The sequence below is a fragment of the Sciurus vulgaris genome, assembly GCF_902686455.1.
Source record: "Sciurus vulgaris genome assembly, chromosome: 3".
NCBI classification, from domain to species: domain Eukaryota; kingdom Metazoa; phylum Chordata; class Mammalia; order Rodentia; family Sciuridae; genus Sciurus; species Sciurus vulgaris.
Genome location: NC_136463.1, coordinates 80349643 through 80370165, shown reverse-complemented (window position 1 = coordinate 80370165; position 20523 = coordinate 80349643). Strand labels below are relative to the sequence as shown.

General features: G+C 37.6%; 1 protein-coding gene across 17 annotated transcripts in view; it reads right to left on the bottom strand.

Annotated features, from left to right (window-relative positions):
- The window catches only part of CLASP1 (cytoplasmic linker associated protein 1), a 268066-nt gene that overhangs the window by 96873 nt on the left and 150670 nt on the right, over positions 1 to 20523 (bottom strand). For 10 of the 17 annotated variants that reach the window (XM_079132151.1, XM_079132145.1, XM_079132141.1 and 7 more), the window contains exons 10-20: positions 18134 to 18207; positions 16622 to 16714; positions 15172 to 15317; positions 14150 to 14285; positions 12383 to 12453; positions 11230 to 11289; positions 9341 to 9418; positions 7764 to 7931; positions 7128 to 7177; positions 6224 to 6394; positions 4386 to 4433 (exon numbers count right to left, since the gene is read on the bottom strand). In XM_079132151.1, the coding sequence (XP_078988277.1) occupies positions 4386 to 4433; positions 6224 to 6394; positions 7128 to 7177; positions 7764 to 7931; positions 9341 to 9418; positions 11230 to 11289; positions 12383 to 12453; positions 14150 to 14285; positions 15172 to 15317; positions 16622 to 16714; positions 18134 to 18207 (1095 nt within the window). The remainder of the gene's footprint in view (positions 1 to 4385; positions 4434 to 6223; positions 6395 to 7127; positions 7178 to 7763; positions 7932 to 9340; positions 9419 to 11229; positions 11290 to 12382; positions 12454 to 14149; positions 14286 to 15171; positions 15318 to 16621; positions 16715 to 18133; positions 18208 to 20523) is intronic. The other 7 variants (XM_079132153.1, XM_079132146.1, XM_079132147.1 and 4 more) reach the window with 1 other exon arrangement.

Below are 20523 nucleotides of genomic sequence, written 5' to 3'. Positions count from 1 at the left end.
TTAAATCTGGCTAACAGGTTTAACTTGCAGACATAGATTCTCTAACTTCAGGTTAACCCTAGGCAATTGGAAAACCATGAGATAGCTTCATATCAGTGGGCATTTTTTGTCCCCTGTTTCAAAAATTTCAGCAAATCCCCAATTTACAGTTTTTTAAAAATTAAAAGATCTTTATAAGTAAATCTCAATTCTAATTACATCAGGACACCTTGGCATACATATGTTTGTTTTTAAGTTCATTGCGTGGGGACACAATTAAACCAACCTCAACTCAAATGTGACGTTTTCAAAGAACCAAAATTTAAAAACTTGATTAACTGTAAATTTTGCTACCTATAACTACATCCCCCAAAGAAAACTTTAATACTTTTAAGAAGATAAATGTAAAACAATCTTATAACTCTTTTACTTCTACATTTAGATATATGCATTTTTCCCACTGTGTAAAAAGGCCAGTTATTTAAACTTCAGAGCTCTTGGATAAATAGCAATACCGACTGTTAATATAACTGAACCAAAATGTAAGATTTGTCTCCTGAAGAGCAGATGAGTTATATATTTTTTATATAAATAAATTTACGACTTAAACTCAATAAAAGTTAAGCTATTACTTAATAATATGTGATTATCCCCTATAACTATAAATAAGTTGTCAAGACCCACAGGTCATTATGGCATTTTTTTTTTTTTGGGGGGGGTACTAGGACTGAACTCAGGAGCACTCAATCACTGAGTCACAACCCCAGCCCTATTCTGTATTTTATTTAGAGACAGGGTCTCACAGAGTTGCTTAGCACCTCATTGTTGCTGAGGCTGGCTTTGAACTCATGATCCTCCTACCTCAGCCTCCCAAGCCGCTGGGATTACAAGCATGTACCACTGCAGCCAGTCTATTACAGCATTTTAACTTTTCATTTAAAGTTATTTATCTTGGGGAAAATATGGATATGTTTTTCCTAAGCATTTAGCTTTTTAAAAAAATGAGTGCACTCATTTGCCATAATATCTATTCATACATTTTCTCATGAGCAACATAATAGACAATACAAGTGCTTTCTTCATCCAAATTTCCAAAATTACTGAACACACTGAAAGATAACCTAGAAATAAACTCCTGTCCAAAAGTTTACTTTTTGGAAAGAACTAAAAAATCTTAGTAAATTGTAACTGTTAGAAAGTTTCCTTGATGTGTATAATAAAATATATGTATATTTTTTCTTGCTGGGTGCAGTGGCATGCATGTATAATTCCAGATACGTGGGAGGGTGAGGCAGGAGGATTGTTAATTCAAAGCCTGCTTGAGCAACTTAGCAAGATCCTGTATCAACATTAAATATATAAGCACATGTATTTTTTTTCCTCAGTCACTATAATGAAGTTCCCAAAATACAAATGTATTGCCTGAACTTTTACTTATTTACTAACTTTCTTTTTTTGCCCAAACTTTTCATTTATAGCATCAACTACTACTGATTCAAAATCATCTCTGACTCATACTGCTGAATGAGGTAATCTCTTCTTGCCTCTGGGTAATAAAATATTTTATAGGCCCAGGGCTTCAGCTGCAGCAAAGTGTTGGAGCACTTGCTTATTAGCCATGTGCAAGGTTCAATTCTAGCACCCCTCCCCACCAAAAAAGGCAGAATGATTCCAAAACTGCAGATGGAAAATTCATACCAGTAAGGCCCCAGGTGATATTACTGTGTTCTTTTCCTAATAACCATTGGTGAATGGCTTTTCTAAGCATCAGCAGCTAAGTTTACACAAAAGTAATAGTGACAGCCTGTAAGTATCAAGGAAATAGAATGGCCAGGGACACCTGTTCTGTTCTATTCTCATCACTCAGAATTTGGACTGTCCAGCAGTCCTGGAGCACCAATAGGGCACTCACTGCAACTCCTTTGATAAAACTCTCTAGTATCTGATTCTGCACTCTCTAAAACATTAAGGACCCATAGATCATTCCATTATTTCTCCTCCTAATAGAGGAATCAGAGTGAGACTGTCTTTTGCACAATAATCGAGAGGGCAATTCTGACCTTACTCAGGAATGGTAAACTGATTAAGAAAAAAAGAAAAAAGGTAAAAAAAAATCCCTAGGACTGCATTGGATAACACGCTGATTGCAATTCTGTTGCATAGACATCAAATGTCAGGACATTCTGGGAAAAAAAATATAATGTCTTTGCTTTCCATTCCACTTATATTATGCTACTCCTCCACTGCCTTCCAGCCAGAAGAAGAAGCACCCAGGACTGTTTCTTTGGATTTTTTTTTTTTTTTTTTTTTAATGTAGTGCTGGGAGGATTGTTTCTTTGGAAAGAAGAAATGGCAAGTTACTCATATCAGCTGAACAAATGAAGAAAATAATCACTCAGCTTCACAACCACACCCAGCCTCAAACTTTTGCTCGAACAAATGAGGTTCTCATTTGGTCAGAGGTTTCAATGTCCAAAGGAAACATTTCCTTTCTCAAACTTGTTCAATACTAAGAATCAACAGCGAGACTTGTTGGAAGTTCAGATTCTCTGAATCCTTCCAACTTAATCAGCATCTTCAGAAGGAAACACCCAAGACTGTTTCTTGTTTTGCAAGCACCCAGGTAATCTTTGGGAAACATTATCTTGAGGCTATGTGCAGCTTTAAAAAAAAGAAATGCCATTCCTACTTTTTGCTTTCTGATTTCCTAGGAACTAGAATATAGATTTAAAAATGAAAATTTCACACATCAAGTTAAAACTCAGTTCACTTTGCACACTTAGTCCTTTATAGTATCTTAATAGTATATGAAAATGAACTAACTAGTTCCAATTGTCATCAACCTGAAGTCTGGCAGGTCTGAGTCACTCTTCTACTTTATTTTTTGAGCTAAGCTCTCACTATGTGGTCTAGATTGGTCTCAAACTGCTGGATTCAAACAATCCTCCTGCCTCAGCCTCTGAAGTAGTTGGGACTACAGGCATGCACCACCAAATCTAGAAAAGTCCCTATCTTAAGCAGAGAAGGCATCTATAAATTTCAATTCTTTGAAGCAATATCTTTTCTATCCAGAGACTTTGGAAAATGATGCTCTTATCTAACACTGCTAATCAGAGGCCTGCACAGGTTAGAATGGCTGTATCTAAAATTCAACAGGCAATGCAAAAGAATCAGAAGGAGCTTCTTGACAGTGACTAAAAAGAAAATCAAGTGGCTTTTGATATACCCACAGCTTTCACCATGCCACATTGTTGTGTACTATAGAACAGGCATTTAATACATGGTTGATGAGTAGATGGATGACAGTAAATGAATGAACGGGCCATGAGCAGAGACACAAAAAATGGCATCATATAATTCAGTAGTATCTTTAGGAAGAGAAAAGTATTTTGTAAAGTTTCTTTATACCACCTGGTGGAATTTTTTTTTTTTTTTACCAGCCTTTAACCCAAATAATTGACATGAAAATTTATATTCGAAACAGGAAAGGCAAATCCTGAGAGGCCCACACAGAAACACAAAATAAAAAGAAACAAAAGCTAGGGTGGTACATTATGAATAATAAACCCTGAGACAGGCCCACAGGGACAGCAGCACACAACAAGACATCACTGCTCCTCCCCAGAGTGCAGACTCAGCGTTAAAAACCATGTACAGCATACTTCAGTGCCAAAATTCACACGAACAAAGACTAAACAAGAAAGGTAGAAAGAGGGTAAAGTCAAGGGGAGACAGAATGAAGAAGGGGGAAAGGGGAAACAGCGTGCAACATCTCATGCAGAGTCCTTGGTGAGGACAAGTGGGCACCGGCAACACTCAGTGAGAACAGAGGGCCAGAGAAAGAGACACACCTCAATCACAGAAACAAACCGCTTACCCTCCGCTTTAGTGGTAGTACCATCTTTATGCAAATTAAAAAACAAGGGAAGGGATAACAGGGAACAGTTAGTAACATTCAAAAAATTAAAAAAGCAGAATGTTATTAGCTACTAAAAAAAGCAAAAGTACAAGTTAAAACAAAATCAAAAGGGAAACAAGTTCAACAGCAAAGCAGAGTCTGAAGCAAGTAAGTGCGCCTTTGACAGAAACTAGCTTAGCATGGTGTAATGTGTTTTTGCCTTCGGAAAACAAAACACAGAGGGGCAACCTAGGGTCATGCCACAGTTGAAAGAGTGACTGGTTGATTTTGTTTGTTTGTTTGAGTCAACCCTTATCATCTTAAGAGCTTCTCTTCGTTGAAGAAAGTACCAGCAGAAGAGTTGGCAGGAGCAGGACAGACCAAAAGTGAAAGGACTAAAGAGTCACCCCTAGGGTGGAGGCAAGTAGGAAGCGACAAGAAGTCGAGAAGCCGGCTCTAGCAATGCCTAGCCCAACTACACGCCCAGCAGCAGCTGAGAGCTCGGTACCTGCATCCAGGCCTACGTACTCCATGTCTTCCCTCAGGGGTCTGGACTCTAGAAGTTCGGAAAAGGATCATCAGCTTTAGTGCTACACTTGTGCAGAGACATCATGGGTCAACTATGGGGTAACTAATTCAGTAGAATTGTGTTCTATTTCAGTTTTCCAGTGTGTTTTGGTTTCATTTCTGGACATAATAAGGAAAGCAGAGGTAGGATTCTCAGGGAACAAAGAGTCTGAATCCTGCAGTCTTGTCTGCAGAGTCAGCACTGCGTGTAGGACTTGTTCTCAGTGGTTCTGAAGGTCAGTTTTGTGTTAGCTAAAGACATGGGGGCTTTCCACTAGCACTGGGGGAAGTCTGCCCAGCCCACATCCAAACACCCCAAATAGGCACAAAAAAAAAACAAGACTATGAAGTATGCTAAAGGCTGGTTTTACTTATGTTTTCCAGCAATAAAACAAATGTTAATTTTAAATATTAAAGGTAGATCAAATGAATTTAAACACAGGTCAATATTTAAAAGACTGAACTAAAATTAGAACCAATTTACCATAAGGAGGAAAGAGCTGTGTGCTCCCTCAATGATGACACATCAACAGAACATTATAACATTCCCACAAATTGGTGTAATAGTTAAAATGGTTAAAAAAAAAAAAAGTTTTTACTGGGAATATATGTGTGCATGAGGTGTTTCTGTACAAAAACAAGACTGACTTGACACGTGCTCTGGGACATATACCTTTCAACTTAATAACATTCCCATCACAATCCCACTTTCACCCACCTTGTAGGATGACAGTTTACAAAGAAACTTCATATAATTTTCATTGATCCCTATTGTATACCTGAGGCAGGTGGATATTAAGAGCAATTTGTGGTTATAGGGAAATAGACTCAAAACTTCATGGGCCTGCTCAAGGCTCAGAGTAACAAACAGCAGTCCCAGGGACCTTCTCTAGGTGTGTGTCCTCTCACTGTGCTTCTGACACGTGTTTCAGAATTTTAGTTTAAGAACTGACTTTGGAATTCACTAGTGGGTCACATGTGTAACTCCATTTCAGTATTTCATGTTTAATTATTAATTTCCTTAACATTTAAAGTAGAACCAATTCAGTTCAATGCTCAGATTTGTAGTTTGAATGACTTGCTTTCACAAAAATACAATAAACCATTTGTCTTACACTGAGTGGGTGTTAAGTCTTTGCTGAAAAAAAAAATGAGTAAATGACCCACCACTATGTCAGATATTGAAAATCTATTAAAAATTTTTAAAGAATTTTTAAAAACCTTTTCAGGCAATCATTAGAGTACATTAGAGGTGTGCTCCTCCCAGGTGACACAAGGAAGGACAATACTTGTTGGTACAGATGTGGTTATGCTGGTTAACTAGCCTATCATATTTCTTTAGAGTCCTACTGTCACTCCCCCACTCTGAGGGACACCTAGCTACAGTGACAGTGTCTGGTAGATCCCTCAATGAGCCCTCTGCCTCCACCAATGCCAAGAGGGGGAAAAGCCAGTTTTGACAATATGAGAGGTGGTTTAGGTACCGGTTGGGCTGGCCATGAGAATGAGGGAGTGAACTAAGGCAAGTATGTGTGTGCATGGCCTGCAAGGACTGCGTCCTTCATCACTAAAGAGGATGATGATCCACAGAAAGGAAACAGTTGATAAAGGGTGGCTGGTGACCAGTACCAGGTGGTTACCTTCACTTAAATTCTTAAATATCAGTCCTACAACAAGGAGACTTCCTTCCATTATGGTGTTTTGCAGTTCACTAAGAGGTAAGGATCATCTTGGACACCAGAACAGGATGGGAAGAGTGGGTAAGGAGGATCTGGTTACCTAAAGATGCATAGGACCCTGGAGGCAAAGCCGCTGCAGAACTGAAGGGTGTCGTGCCTGAAGATGAGGAGACTTTAGATTTGGCACTGGCAGCTGCGTTCACATCAATATCACTTCGAGATCGCTGAAGGGATCCGGTTGTTGATACAGATTTGGTGCTAACTGTAGAAGCTTTGGTGGTGAAGAGAGAAATGTCAGTAAGGACTACAGAGAATTTTAAACATATATTGTTACCAGTCTGATGCTCCTTTGCTTTTCTTGAAAACAAATACCAATTTGTAATAAAATGTTAGAGTCCGTGAAACTGACCTGGAGTTCCACTGTCCTAAAGACAGTGTTCAGATAACGCCAAAGAAAACTAAAAGTGATCTCTACTGTCACCTATCTATTATACTTGCTTTCTAGTAACTGACTGTAAATCCAAAGAAATGGCCCATATTTCTGGTTACTATGAGAAGAAGTGAAATAATGAAAAAATGATCCCATCTGGCCAACCTTCTCATGATGTTGCATGAAGGCACAGGACTGGCAGAGGCCCTCCCCTCTCAGGAAATACCCTCCTCTCAATCCTCTAGCAGCTACTCTGCTGCTGCCACACAGGACATCACAAGTAGCCCTCGCTCTCTTATCCCGTGATCGGACAGAAGAGCAGCACTATTTGTGGCAGCATCAACATGCTGGAGAGAAGTGGGAAGAAATGGTCACAGATTAATTTCTGCCTACTCAGTCATCCTCACAATGGAAGTATATCTCTGCTGAATGGATGGTCAGGTAGAGGGCAGAGTGGCACATGACTCAGACTGGAGAGCAGGCCATGGCTTCCTGTCCCCTGAGCACAGTCTCTGGGACATGAATGGCCCCCAGAAGCTGGGAATTGGCCTCCTGTGGACGCCATTCATCTTACCTCTAGATGTGGTACTGCCAGTAGGGCTTCTTTTGGCAGAGAGTGGCCGACTAAAAAGAAAAGTATACACATTTATTACCAAATGTGTACCTTACCTGCAGTCATACAAATATAAACAACAGGAAATAATGATAATAAAGAATTATTTCACAGTTTTCAGAATTATTCGGGCAACTGAGATCACAATCTTATAAATTGCATTTCTGAGAAATCTTTAGCACTATACTTTGGAATATCTTTCAAACACAGCAAAACAGTAACTGAGATGAAAATTAGAAATAAAGAGCGAAGATGATAATATATTAAGTGCCATGTTTTGAATAACCAGCCTTCCCAAACTAATCTCCAAGTTAACACTTTCAAGTTCTCAGAAGACTCTTTGAAGCATTCAGGTGTGTGGTTCACACCACTCTGTAAGTCATGTATCTTATTCTAAAACTGTGTTCTAGGATGCCATACAAATTTAACTGAAATCACTTATAAAAGAAGCCAAGGCTGCCTGTTTCTTACCTATCAACACAGCATCTAATCTAGAACCAGAATTTACCTGAAATTAGGAGGAATTTTAATAGGCACAGATGTAAAAACAGCTGGAATTCATGAGCAACTAAATGTAAGCAAAGCCGAGTTCCTTACTTGAGACTCTCCTGAGAGCTAGAAGACGAGCGATCGGACTGAGGCAGAGACACTATGCTGTCTGAGTTCTTCAGATGGGACTGCAGGGCTTTCTGGTAGGAGGACTCCAAGGTGTGATATAAGTGCTCTGCTTCTCTGCTGAAGTGACCATGGAAGCCCCAGTAACATCTAGGGAAAGCACACACATTTCTGGTCTAGTTTGTGGATCCTAACAGTTCTTCCTTCCACTGAGCTTTGGAATGAACTACAAGATATTTTTGAGGACTAAAGTCCTCAACTTGCCTGCTAGTAGTAATACAGGGTATAAGGAAAAGGAAACAAGCAAGGAAGGCCTTGAAGAAATCCTGGCCTCACAGTTTACGGGCCTTTTGACACTGGATAAGTTAGTTAGTCAACCTTTCTGAACCTCAGACTCATTTATAAAATGGGAATTAAAGGACCTAACTTCCAAGACTGGAAGCCTTAGGGAAGACAGAGCTAAATTACAACTATACCCAGAACACAGAATGAACTCCTTAATGGTAGCATTTATAACTGAAATTAAACATTCCTTGATTTGAGATACTTTAAACTGCCTTAGGTAACAAGAATAAAAGAAAAATGAAAAAATGGTAAAAGGTACTTTACTTAAAATCTGTATTATGATCAAAGAACTATGTTAAAACTAACAGTGGGAGACTATAATATGGGGATCAAATATATAGCATTATTGGATAGATCATTAACAAATTATAGCACTTGTTTTGACAGGAATTATTACCCAAGATGAGAGTGGGTAAAAACACTTCAGAGTTATAATAAACTCAGAAATAAGGAAACATAATTTAACTGTGAGGGCAGGCAAAATGCACTAAGTATTGGAGCAGAAAGTATTCCTATAGCTAAGTAAAACTATAATGTTCCAGGCAAGTGAGATGAGATATAAGCCATCAATTAGAACAGATGGTTAACTATGAAAGTATGGAAAAATAATCACAGATGCAAAACTAGCAGTAATTATCTACACACTGCCCAAGAGTATTTCCCCTCTCCTTCCAACATTACCCCTTCTGAGTGCTTGGGATGAAACCCAAAGCCTTTCACATGCTAGACAAACCCTCTACCACTGAACTACATCCCCAGCCCCAAGAGAGTTGCAAACTTCGGGTATTTATAGTCACATGGCAAAACTGCTCCCAGGGAGGCCCCAGATATAGGGGGCTATGGGCAAACGACCAGAACATACTTAGTCCTAATGTCAAAACCACCTGTAACAAAGTTGTGATCATAGGGAAAGAACACTGTGATTGTGATTTTTCAAGGTAAATCAATAAAGTATGTTGGGTCATGACATGGCTTTTGACGGAAATGAGCAAATTCTGTTGTCTACCTAAGTCCTGTTTATACTCAAACATCACTCAGCCAACATCCTGAACAAAAAAACTAGGGAAATATTCTGAAATGGCCTTTTGTTTAAAAATCATGACTAAGGAAATACATTCAAATAATTTCATGGTTTTTTTTCAGCAAGGGAATGCATACAATGTGAAATGTGAAAGTAGATAATTTTTTTAAAGTGGCATACAATACAAACTTACTTCCTGGCTTCTATTCTTGCTTCAGAATCAGCATCATGGATTCCCTTCTTTATTGTTTCAGCTAATACTGATATGTGTCTAGATATTTAGAAAAGAAAGTAATAAGTCATAAACACATGGTTTTATGTAGATGAAGACAGTGATAAACAACTTCAAAATAGGAACACAGTCTCACTGTGCCAAGGTCAGTTAGAAGACAAGAACACTCTTCCAGGGTCTTAACCTTTAAATATGGCCCAGTACCCCACCCTCACCTGGAAACTGGAATAACCCTGTTCTCTTCTGTGAGTTTTTAGAACACAGCTGGCTTTTCTCCAGGCCATATTTACTCAGCTCAATTTTTTATGTATTCAAACAACAAAATTCTGTCCTTTCATGGTCAGAACTAGTTTCAAAACGAATTATGAAATGATCATAATAATCCTAGCAGTAAAAGAAGAAGGCTGTCTGTACCACATTTCTACAATGAAATGTTTTTTTCATGTTCCATTACTATTTAATATGATTAGGTTATTTGTTGTTGTCTTTGTTTTCCAGTACTGGGAATGAACCCAGGGTACGGTACCACTGAGCTACAACCCTAATACTTTTTATTTATTTTTTTTATTTTTGAGACAGGGTCTCATTAAATTACCCAGGCTGATCTCCTGCCTCAATCTCCCAAATTGCTGGGATTACAGGCAAGCACCACCGTGCCTGGCTGTTTTTAGTTTTCTAAGAGATGGGGTCTCAGTAAGTTGCCTGAGATAAATTCAAACTTGAGATCCTTCCGCCCCAGCCTTCTGAGTAGCTAGGATTACAGGCATGCACCACTTTACCTGGTTTAACAAGACAAGGGAAATGACTGGTGTGAAGAGTTGCAATAAGATCACACAAAAAAGACTAGTGGCTAACTTGATCAGTCCTTGCCTCATTCCTTCAAAAAATATTTAGCAGTCACCTTCTAAGTGCAGGTTCTAAGCGCTAAGAGGAAATGAACACATTCCATCCTGCTCTTCTGCCCCACAGTGAATCCCTCATTCCACTTTGCATCTCCAAATTCTAAAAACATCAACCAATAAAAGAGGACACGATACCCATGAGATTAAAGAGCAAGTAAATATTTAAAAAGTGTGACTATCTTCTAGATTCCTCTAGAGGTTGTGTTTTCAGATGAAATTTCACCTCTGGGAGGTTTGACTTTGTTTCACCTCTGACCAGGTGAATCAGTGTGGAATGGAACTCCTACTACTTAAAATTCTACAGTTAATCAAATATTTACTATGCTGCAAGTTCTTCTCAAACCATATGATACACCATTAAAAACCTGGGACACAACCTCATCATCTATTGTCTCCAAATGTAACAGAATAACAGGCACCCAAACTTGACAGGAATGAAGGAATCTCAAAATTAATAGAATCATACTTCATCAAGAATTCTGCCACAATCTTACTTTTTTAAATTATGGTGGTATAAAGCCACTGTATACGAGCCTGAGTAAAGAGGGAACTGCTGAGAAATAGGGAGAGAAAAAACCCTTTCAAATGAGTGAAATTTTTATTACCTAAGAGTTACACACTGCCTAGAGAGCAGCTGTAAACTTCACTGGAATTGACAGGTTTGTTATTCTGTGGAGCAGCCTCACTAAAGTATCTATCGTGGCGTTATAGTTACTATAGTGCTCATTTGCCCCCATCTCTGGGCACATGAATATTTCAATCAACAACATTCCTCAAAAGGTTCTCTAATATTATGCGTTTCACATATCAGTGGAAAGAACCATAGTCATGCAAGCAAATGCTTGGATTCCTTCATTCCTTTGAGAAGGTGGGTTGGACCGCTTTTTGTGGCATTCAATTTCAAGATTCAATCCAAAGGAAAAAGTTTCAAAGCAGACAGATGCTCACCTTTCCAGTGAATGTGTCTGCCATTCTTGTAAAAGCAAATCTAAAAATTCAAAACAGCGCCTGAAAAGGGTTAAGAAATTTGGAACTCAGTTATATGTATATATATTAATGAAAATCAAATAGCTTTTTTCTTAAGTGACCCAATAATACCTTTTTTTTGTACCAGGGACTGAATCCAGGGGTTCACTAACTTACATCCCTCAGCACCCCTGCATTTTTTTTAATTTTAAGAAAGGATGTCGCTAAGTTGCAGCCTGGCCTTGAACTCACAATCTCCTACCTCAGCCTCCTGAATCATTGAGATTGCTCAATATTACTTTTCACAGTAAGTTTCTTCTAATTTTTATGATTAGAAAAAGTAGAACATAAAGAAGAATCAGGACTAAAGGCCAAAGCATATGGAAGTGATGAGGCATTGATGGTGGCCACAGGAACACAGGGACAGGACACAGACTTTCCCTGCAATCAGAAGGCTGAGCTTAGTTTCACGGCGACATTAGTGAAAGGGTCTAGCATCACCACTTGTTTTCATAATACCCTAAATAGTACATTAATACAGAATGTACACATGTACAAAAGAAAAACACAGGGAATTGGTCTTCCCATTAATTTTACAGAATGCCTTGGAAAAAAAACAAAGGAGAAAATACCCTTGAAAAACTAAGTGCTCTCCGAAATTTCCTTTTAAGGTCCTTGGTAGTGCTTGAAATAGTTGGGATTTAGAATTCCAGAAATCACTATCAGAAGACACAAAAAACATATTCCATCTCCTACCTGTGCTAATATGAAATTACTGTCAAAAAAAATTACTGCCACTGATATTTATATTGCCTTTACTCAGTGAATGGGGGAAACCAATATATAGACAGAGGAACTATCTCAGAAAAAGGGGTACAGGGGTCCTGGTCCTCTCCCTATCCTTCTGCTATCGTCTCCCAAATACACACTCAAACACACACACACAAATTAGAGGCTCTCCAAACTCATTTTCCAATATATTTGTATCTTGATCCTTCAACCCAAAGCAGTTATTGCAGTGATCTTAAATGGTATTAAACATTTCAAACATATGATTTAACCATGGAAGGAGATTTGGAGTCAGTTTTGGTTCTTAAGTAATTTAAAGTAACAAAAAACACTTTAAAAAATTTACCTTCTAACTGCAACAGACTTAGAGGTACAGTTGCTCGTTATAACAGGTATTAGTCTAGGGATGTGTGTGTGCTGTGAAGAAAAATGGGAAAAAACGGGTGAAAACACTGAGGCAAACTTGTAAATACAAAAACAGAACAAAACACAACTAAGAGAACAGCTTCCTTTCCAACCTATTTCTAGCACATATATATTTTGATTAAATATCATTTAATTTAGAAAGAAAATGAAATTTCACTGGAATGTCAAAGGCCATCACAAAACTGACAGAGCCAAGAGCAAACAACATGATGATATATAAATCAGTCTAAAATCAAAACAATCACTGGCATGAGGTCTAAGTTATCTAAACAGCAGAGATCTGAGTAGGTTCAAAAGGAGTCTTCACACCAATATATTCTGAAACACTGTTTCAGCCTTCCCCCACCACTGCCACACCACTGGGCATTGAACCAGGGCATCTCACATGCTAAGTAAGCACTCTACCATTGAGAAACACCTCACATTACTAGTCCTTTTAAAAATAAAATTTTATTTGGCGATGGGGTCTTGCATATTGCTAAAGCTGCCTTGAACTTGTAAATCCTCCTGCCCCGGCCTTCCAACTATCTGGGATTACAAGTGTGCATCACCACACCCTGCCTATTCTGACACTGTTTCAATGAAATGCACAATAATGACTTTGGGTTTAATATTTGATGTAGGCAGTACAAACAAGAAGAGTTAAGAACTAAAACTAATGCAAAGTAACCCACGGTAGTCAAGAATATTCTGAATACGGTTTAATCAGCATCATCAAGCCCAAAGGTTTCGAGAGTTGCCTCTGGGGAAAAAATGGAACTTGAAGATGGGAAATAGGTAATGTCTAGCCATTAGAGAAATGCAAATCAAAACTACCTAAGATTTCAACTCACTCCAGAAAGAATGGCAATTATCAAAAATACAGCAATAATAAATGTTAGTGAGGATGTGAGAAAAAGGTACATTCATACATTCCTGATGGGACTGCAAACTGGTGCGACCATTATGGAAAGCAGTATGGAGATTCCTCAGAAAACTTGGAATGGAACCACCATTTGACCCAGCTATCCCACGCTTTGGTTTATACCCAAAGGACTTAAAATCAGCATACTACAGTGATGCAGCCACATCTATGTTTACAGCAGTTCAATTCACAACAGCCAAACTATGGAACCAACCGGGATACCCTTCAACAGAAGAATGGATAAAGAAAATGTGGTATATATACACAATGAAATGTTACTCAGCCTTAAAGAAGAATGAAATTATAGCATTTGATGCTAAATGGATAGAACTGGAGAATATCATGCTATGTGAAATAAGCTAATCCCAAAAAAACAAAGGCTGAATGTTTTCTCTGATATGCAGAAGTTAATTCACAATAAGGAGGGGGCCTAGGATAAAACAGAGGTACTTTCGATTAGGCAAAGGGGAATGAAGGAAGGGGAGCGGGTATGGAGGTAGGAAGGAAAGAAGAGTAAATTGAACATTATTACCCTATACACATACATGATTACACAATCAGTATGATTCTACATCATGTACAAGCAGAAGAATGAGAAGTTAAATTCCATTTATGTATGATGTATCAAAATGCATTCTACTGTCATGTATAACTAATAGAACAAATTTAAAAAGTACAAAAAAAAATATAATCATCTAATGAGAAATTGTCCTTTACTATTTCTTAAAAATTATCAATATTAACCAACTACATATTTTACATCTAGCCTTATGATATACTTACCCGAATGATTAACCTAACAGCTACAACACCAGAAGTGGCCATAATTTTGGCACTGTTTGGAATTAAATTAAAGATAGTTGGCATAATGGCTTCAGCTCCATGGTCAAATTTATTTCCTAGAACTGATGACAGATGCCTGCAATAAGAAATGAACACCATATTATAGTTATACTTTTTATCAACAGTGAAGCATATAAATCTCTTAATACTTAAGGGCCTTCATTTAGAGTTACCTATGGATAAAGGACAAGGATCAAAGTAAGATACTTTAAAAAATAATTCTAAAAGTACATGAAGAGAACTTGGAAAATAGCCTTTAACCCAAGAGTTTTTCTTAATCATTTTCGACCAACTCTTTAAATACCAAAAAAGAAACAAATTGATCATATGCCAACAAAATATAAATAAGAAAAACTCCCCTGCCCCTTTTATTTTTAACATAAAACATTTGTTTCAATATCTGTCTGCCCCCCAAAATTTAAACTACTATAATTTCTCTTGGCTATGGCTTTGATATTCTGACAGTTTCTTAACACAGTTTAACAAAAGGTTAGCTAGGATAAGATGTTGCTACGGTACCTGTCTTTAATTTTGTAGCTATAGTGCTCTTTTACAAATAAACTTTCTGATAATCACCCTATATCCTTCCAGCAAAATAAATAAATAAAATAAATATCAACGAGATATTGAACATTATTACCCTATAATGTTCTGAGAAACAGAATTCTATAAAATTTCATTTTTTTCTATATTAATATTATTAATATAAATAATAGCTTCGAGTTTAAGATAGAGGCTTCAGAGATATCTCACTGAGTAAATTTTAAAATCGGTCACACTTTACATTATTGGGCAGAAAACACTGTAAAGTTTGAACAGAAGTGTTAATTGGTAAGGGTCTTGGAGATGAGTCAGAGGTTACGTTAAAGCAACCTAGCTGACGTGAGCAAGAAGCCATCTCTGAAGCTCTGTGATGAGCCTACTTTATGGTATGTGAGAATGGGGAGCATTGCAGTCCTTACCCCAATGTGATACAAGCCTCCCGCACTACCTGAGACCGCAGATCCTTAGCAGAGAGTTTAAAGGCTCCGTCCAAAAGACGCAGATGTTGAAAGAAGTTATCATACTCAGCAGCACCAGCCAAAAGTAAAGATCTAATCTTTTTTAGCTAATGAGATAGAGAAAAGTCAGGAACATACAAAACCTGTGTAAAACACATTTTAACACAAAATACACTTCAAAACAGAAGACTTCATAATAGTTCAAATGATACAGAAATAATTTTTCCAAGAGAATTCAGTCAGTTAAAAATTGCCTCGTACATTGAACAAATCTACATATCACAATTAAGACCAAATAATTTTTAAAATGCACTATGTGACAAATATAATTAATATCTTTAATTTCTGCAAAATAGGCTTTCTTTTTTGGTGCAGGAAAATGAACCCAGGGATGCTTTATCACTGAGCTACATCTCCAATCCTTTTCTGTTTTTTTTTTTTTAATTGAGAGAAGGTCTTACTCAGTTGCCCAGGCTGGCCTTGAACTTGCAATGCTCTTGCCTAAGGCTCCTGAGTTGCTCCTGAGTTATAGGCAGGTGCCACTGCAACCATCTACAAAGTGTGTTTGGGAAAATATCTTAGTATATTTTACAGATTCTTATGATACTAATGATAACTAAAAATAATCTTGGCTTATAAAAAGCCCCTCCGAAATTTACTATCTCCTACTGCCATTTATTTAATTAATCAAAAAAAGAAGCACGGGGGCAAGGGGGGTGTGTGCTGGGGGTGTAGGTCAGTGGTAGAACACTTGCCTAGCACATGCAAGGGCCTGGGATCAATTCCCAGTACAGAAAAAAAAAAAAAAAAAAAAAAAGGTAAAAGAAAAAGAGAGAGAGAAGCGTTCCTAGGGTATTTTTATATTATTCTCCACTGCGTAACTGGCTGGCCTGAATGTGAAACAGAATACAATAGCAATTTTGCCACCTCTTGCCTCTCCAGCTAAGCAGTGTACAACAGTTTTGCTCAGCTAAGATATGCCCTCACTTCAATATTCAGCCACATACTTTTCATGAATCTACTTTTTTAAACAAAGGAGATACAACTTTCTAGCATATCACATGAAGAAAGAAAAGAATACTGAGGGTCATATACTGAAAGTGTCACTAAAAAGCCACTTTACTGGAAAACAAGCACAGAATTAAATGTTTACTAAGGCAGAAGTGGAGGCAGTAGTAGCCAGATATTCCACAGGCAGGTCTGTGTTTAAAAAAACAGCAGATACATAATGGTGTAAGTTGGTGTGTTTTAAAAATAAAAGTATAAGTGAAGTACTCTATTAAAAAGGTCAAGTGCAAATATGGTATCAATATTTAAAATTCACTAGAGCTCTCCTCCAAACTCATATCAAATATTTAAGATACTGAAATGAGTCTAAAGAAAATGTAACCACAAGGAGTCAATGGCTTACAGCATTTACTCTCTGCTCCCAATCATGTTTGTCATCAGATAATATTTCCCTAATTTTGTTTATGGATTCCTCAAGGTCTCGGCTGGAATAAATCTGCAAGCAAAAGTATTTTACAATTAATATAAGACAAATTTACACAATCGAGATTATTTCTTAATTATATGAAGTCACAGGCATGTAGCAAGTAGAGTAAAAAGAAATTATTTCACTTTTAAGAAGTATCTATCAGAAAGTATCTAGGCAGGATTGTCTTAGAATGAGCCTTTTTCCCATTGTGAATGTGTAGTGACTTCTGCTGTCATGTGTCAATGAACTTGACTCAAACACTCCTTTATTACAAATGTAACAGAGGATCATATATACAAAAGAGAAAGAAGCCTACAAGGGAAACAGTCAGTGATGCATGAGTCACTTATTACTCATGGTATTACTTAAAACATCACATTATACCTGTAATTTTAAACACTTTCAAATCTACTTCCTCCTTTATCCCAATCCTACTGTAAGACAGGTAGGGTACCTTCAACCAAAAATGCTGGCAAGGTCATAACAGACAGTGTTATAGGAATCCAGAACACACTCAGTGTAGGCTGAGAAAGCATTATCAGCCTCAGTCAGCAACGGGAGATACTGAAGCACAATAGAAGTTCAAAATGTGTGACTGTATCGCAACCTTACAAATAATCTTTAATACATCTGTTAGGTAGTTAAGTGAAGTATCAAAGATGGTATAAATTAGGCTTTTATTAAATCATTCTCAATAGTTGTTCAGATACCAAATTCCCCAAATTTATATTTTTTCTACAATAATTCCCCAAATAAACATGCTTATTTATTATTTCATTTAATCATCTTTTTTTTAATATTTTAATGTGACCTCACCAACAAACCAAACACTAAAACAACCAACTTCTTTCCTATTTTTACTGAAAGATCATTTTAGGCCTTGATTTGCTCTTCATTTCAGTCATTTAAAAGGCTCCAACATTTTCTAATCTGTACTTCAGATCTCCTGTAGCCCTCATAGCTGAGATGAACAAACCCAGTAAAGAATTCTGCATATTGAAGTACTATGGTTTGGATTATTGCTGATTGGCCCATGTCTTAAAGGCCTGGTCCCCAGGGTGGTCCCACTGGGAAGTGTAGGAAGCTTTGGGAGGTGGGGCCTACAGAAAGGGCCTTGGATCTCTGAGTGGGTACACTCTGAAGCCTTAGTCTGGCTCCACCCAATCCTCTCTGCTCCTGGGTTGACATGTAATCACTTGCCTGCTCTTGCTATTTCCATCCATCATGCACCATGAAGTAATACAGTCAAGGGGTGGCCCTTTCTGAATCTGAGCTACACTCTTTGGACTTTGAACCTCTAAGATAGTGATCTAAATAAATGTTTTCTCTTTACACAAAGAGAAAGTTGCCACAGGAATTTTGTTGTAGTAACATAAAGTTGACTAACATAGGCATAATTGAAAAGTGAAATTTGAAGAATATTTCTACCCCAATATCCTTACTCACCTGTACTACAGGTACATCATCAAATGCTTTAATAAAATCCTCTTCATCAACAGCACCAGCACCTTCTTTTGCAGCTATATTTAAAAATAGAAACAGTGTACAACAAACAATGTGTAAAATATACATTGGAGAAGGCTGAAATACACACAACTAAAATTACATTTTTGAAGATTCAGAATGATAAAAGAATTTAGAAAGATGAAGTACAGAAATCTTATAATACTATGTACATTCGTTTAAGGTTTACTTAGACTAAGCAGGGAAAGTTGAGGTTTTAAAGTTTAGATAATACATATTAAAAAGGATTCCTAATAAATAGATATATTCAATTCTTTAAGGAAAAATTTTATTATGATTATTATTATTATCAGAAATCTAGCATGATAAATTTGTGGAATATTCAAATAACATTGAAAGAATTGCAGTGTCATTCCAAGTTTAGATTAATCTCAAAATATTCCCATTTCCATAAACTTGTGATAACTATGCCAATTTATTTTAGCATCAGTTCCAAGTTTCCCCTTAGAAGCTGTTCTAAGATGCTTTGTGTACTTAAAAGTTAATTGTTATCTTCAGGAGAAAGTTCTACCTTTCTGCTAATGTGAACTTCACATATGAAAATCAGGTTATACTTTTATCAGTCTGCTTTTTTGTAATAATTATTTTTAAGCTGGAATCTAAAGTCATCTTTGAAACCCTAACTAATGATTTACACTGATTAGCCTGACTGTTCTTCTAAGAGCTTACCAAAGATGCATCTGGCCTTTGGGGTCCTGATAGACCTCCTAGGCAGAAAACGACTTTAAAGATAATTACAGGCAGTAAATTTGTATCATCGCTCTCAGAGATTACTCACAATGCACTGACAAACTCACTACAAAGGGACAGAAGCCACACCTTGTGATGTGGTGCTCTGTGTGCTTATTTCTGTTCTAGAGCAAGGATTGGGGCCCACTGAGCAAATAGGTCCTGAGTGCCTCCCCTGCAACAGGCTCAGTGCCATGTGCCCAGGATGGGAAGAAGACTCAAAGACCAGTGCTGGTCTCTGAGTCCAAAGAATCTGAGAAGCAGAAGCCTAACGGGAAAGTCACGATTATGGGATTAAACAAAATGAAGAAAGGGTGAGAGTGGGGCAATGGGGAATGTAGGCCTGCTGTCTCTGCATGATTCACCCAGCAGAAACTTCTAGAAGGGGTACAAGTAAGAGGAGGAAAGAAAAACAGGATTCCGATTATGCAGAAATTTTCTTAACTTTCTTTATTCAACTGATATTACCCAAGAAAAAAAGATTTGAAAGATGATTCGGCTATTAAAAGGAATAAAATTCTAATACCTGCTACCATGTAGGTGAAACATTAAAGATGTTCCCTTTAAAATATTTAATTTTATGGTAAGTGAATTTAAGCTCAGTAACAAAAAATTAATTAAAAAAATACAGTTCCCAAATTAAAAGGAACTAGGAATAACAACCTAAGAAACAAAGCAATGCTTGCCCTGATGTCCCTGCTTTGAATTTCACTTTCTGCTGGCAGGACAGCTCTAGAAGGCACACACAGACTGGGAATGGGAGCAGAGTGGGCCACGCTAACCTAGTCAACACACCCACATTCCAGGGCCAGTTCTGAGTCCAGGAGAGGCCATCCAGAGAGCATTCTAATGCTAATGATTCCTTCAGCTTTTACTTAGCCTATTCAGCTCAGTTTTTGGCTTGTGGGATTCCTCCCCTCCACCACCACTACAGCTCAAAAGTCCAATGCCAAGAGTGGAAATGGTGCTCTCGGTGGTACATGTGTGTAACTCAGTGACTCAGGAGGCTGAGGCAGGAGGTTCAGAAGTTCCAGGTCATCCTGGTAAACTTAGCAACACCCTGTCTCAAAATAAAATATACAAAGGTCTAGAGTCTTGCTCAGTGGTTAGAGGGCCCATGGATTCAATCACAGAACCACAAGGAAAAAAAAATAGCATAGTTCTAAAAGCAGTGGCTTCACAAATTTTTAGAGGTGAAAACGAGGAAATCCACATGTAAATCTAAAATTTGACAGCGTAATGGTAGTTGAGTACAACAGGTCAGACAGTTTAGGGAGGATGAGCAAGAAGGGATTTACGGAAGAAATCTTTGTAAATCAACTTTCAGAGCTTTAAAGACCTAATCTACCATTTACTTAATTCAATATCTATGCTGGTGCTGCAAGACAAAGGTAAAATCTAACCTCTGGATATTCTCAATCTTGATAACCAGAAATTGGCTAAAAAGTCCCATGTCACTTTTAAGAAAGACTGGTTCCAGACAATCAAATAATGCCTCGGGTATGCTCACCTCCATATTGACTTTGTCCTCCCGTAACAGTGGTTCCACTTTATGCTTTGAATATAGCCCTTGCTGCTCTGCC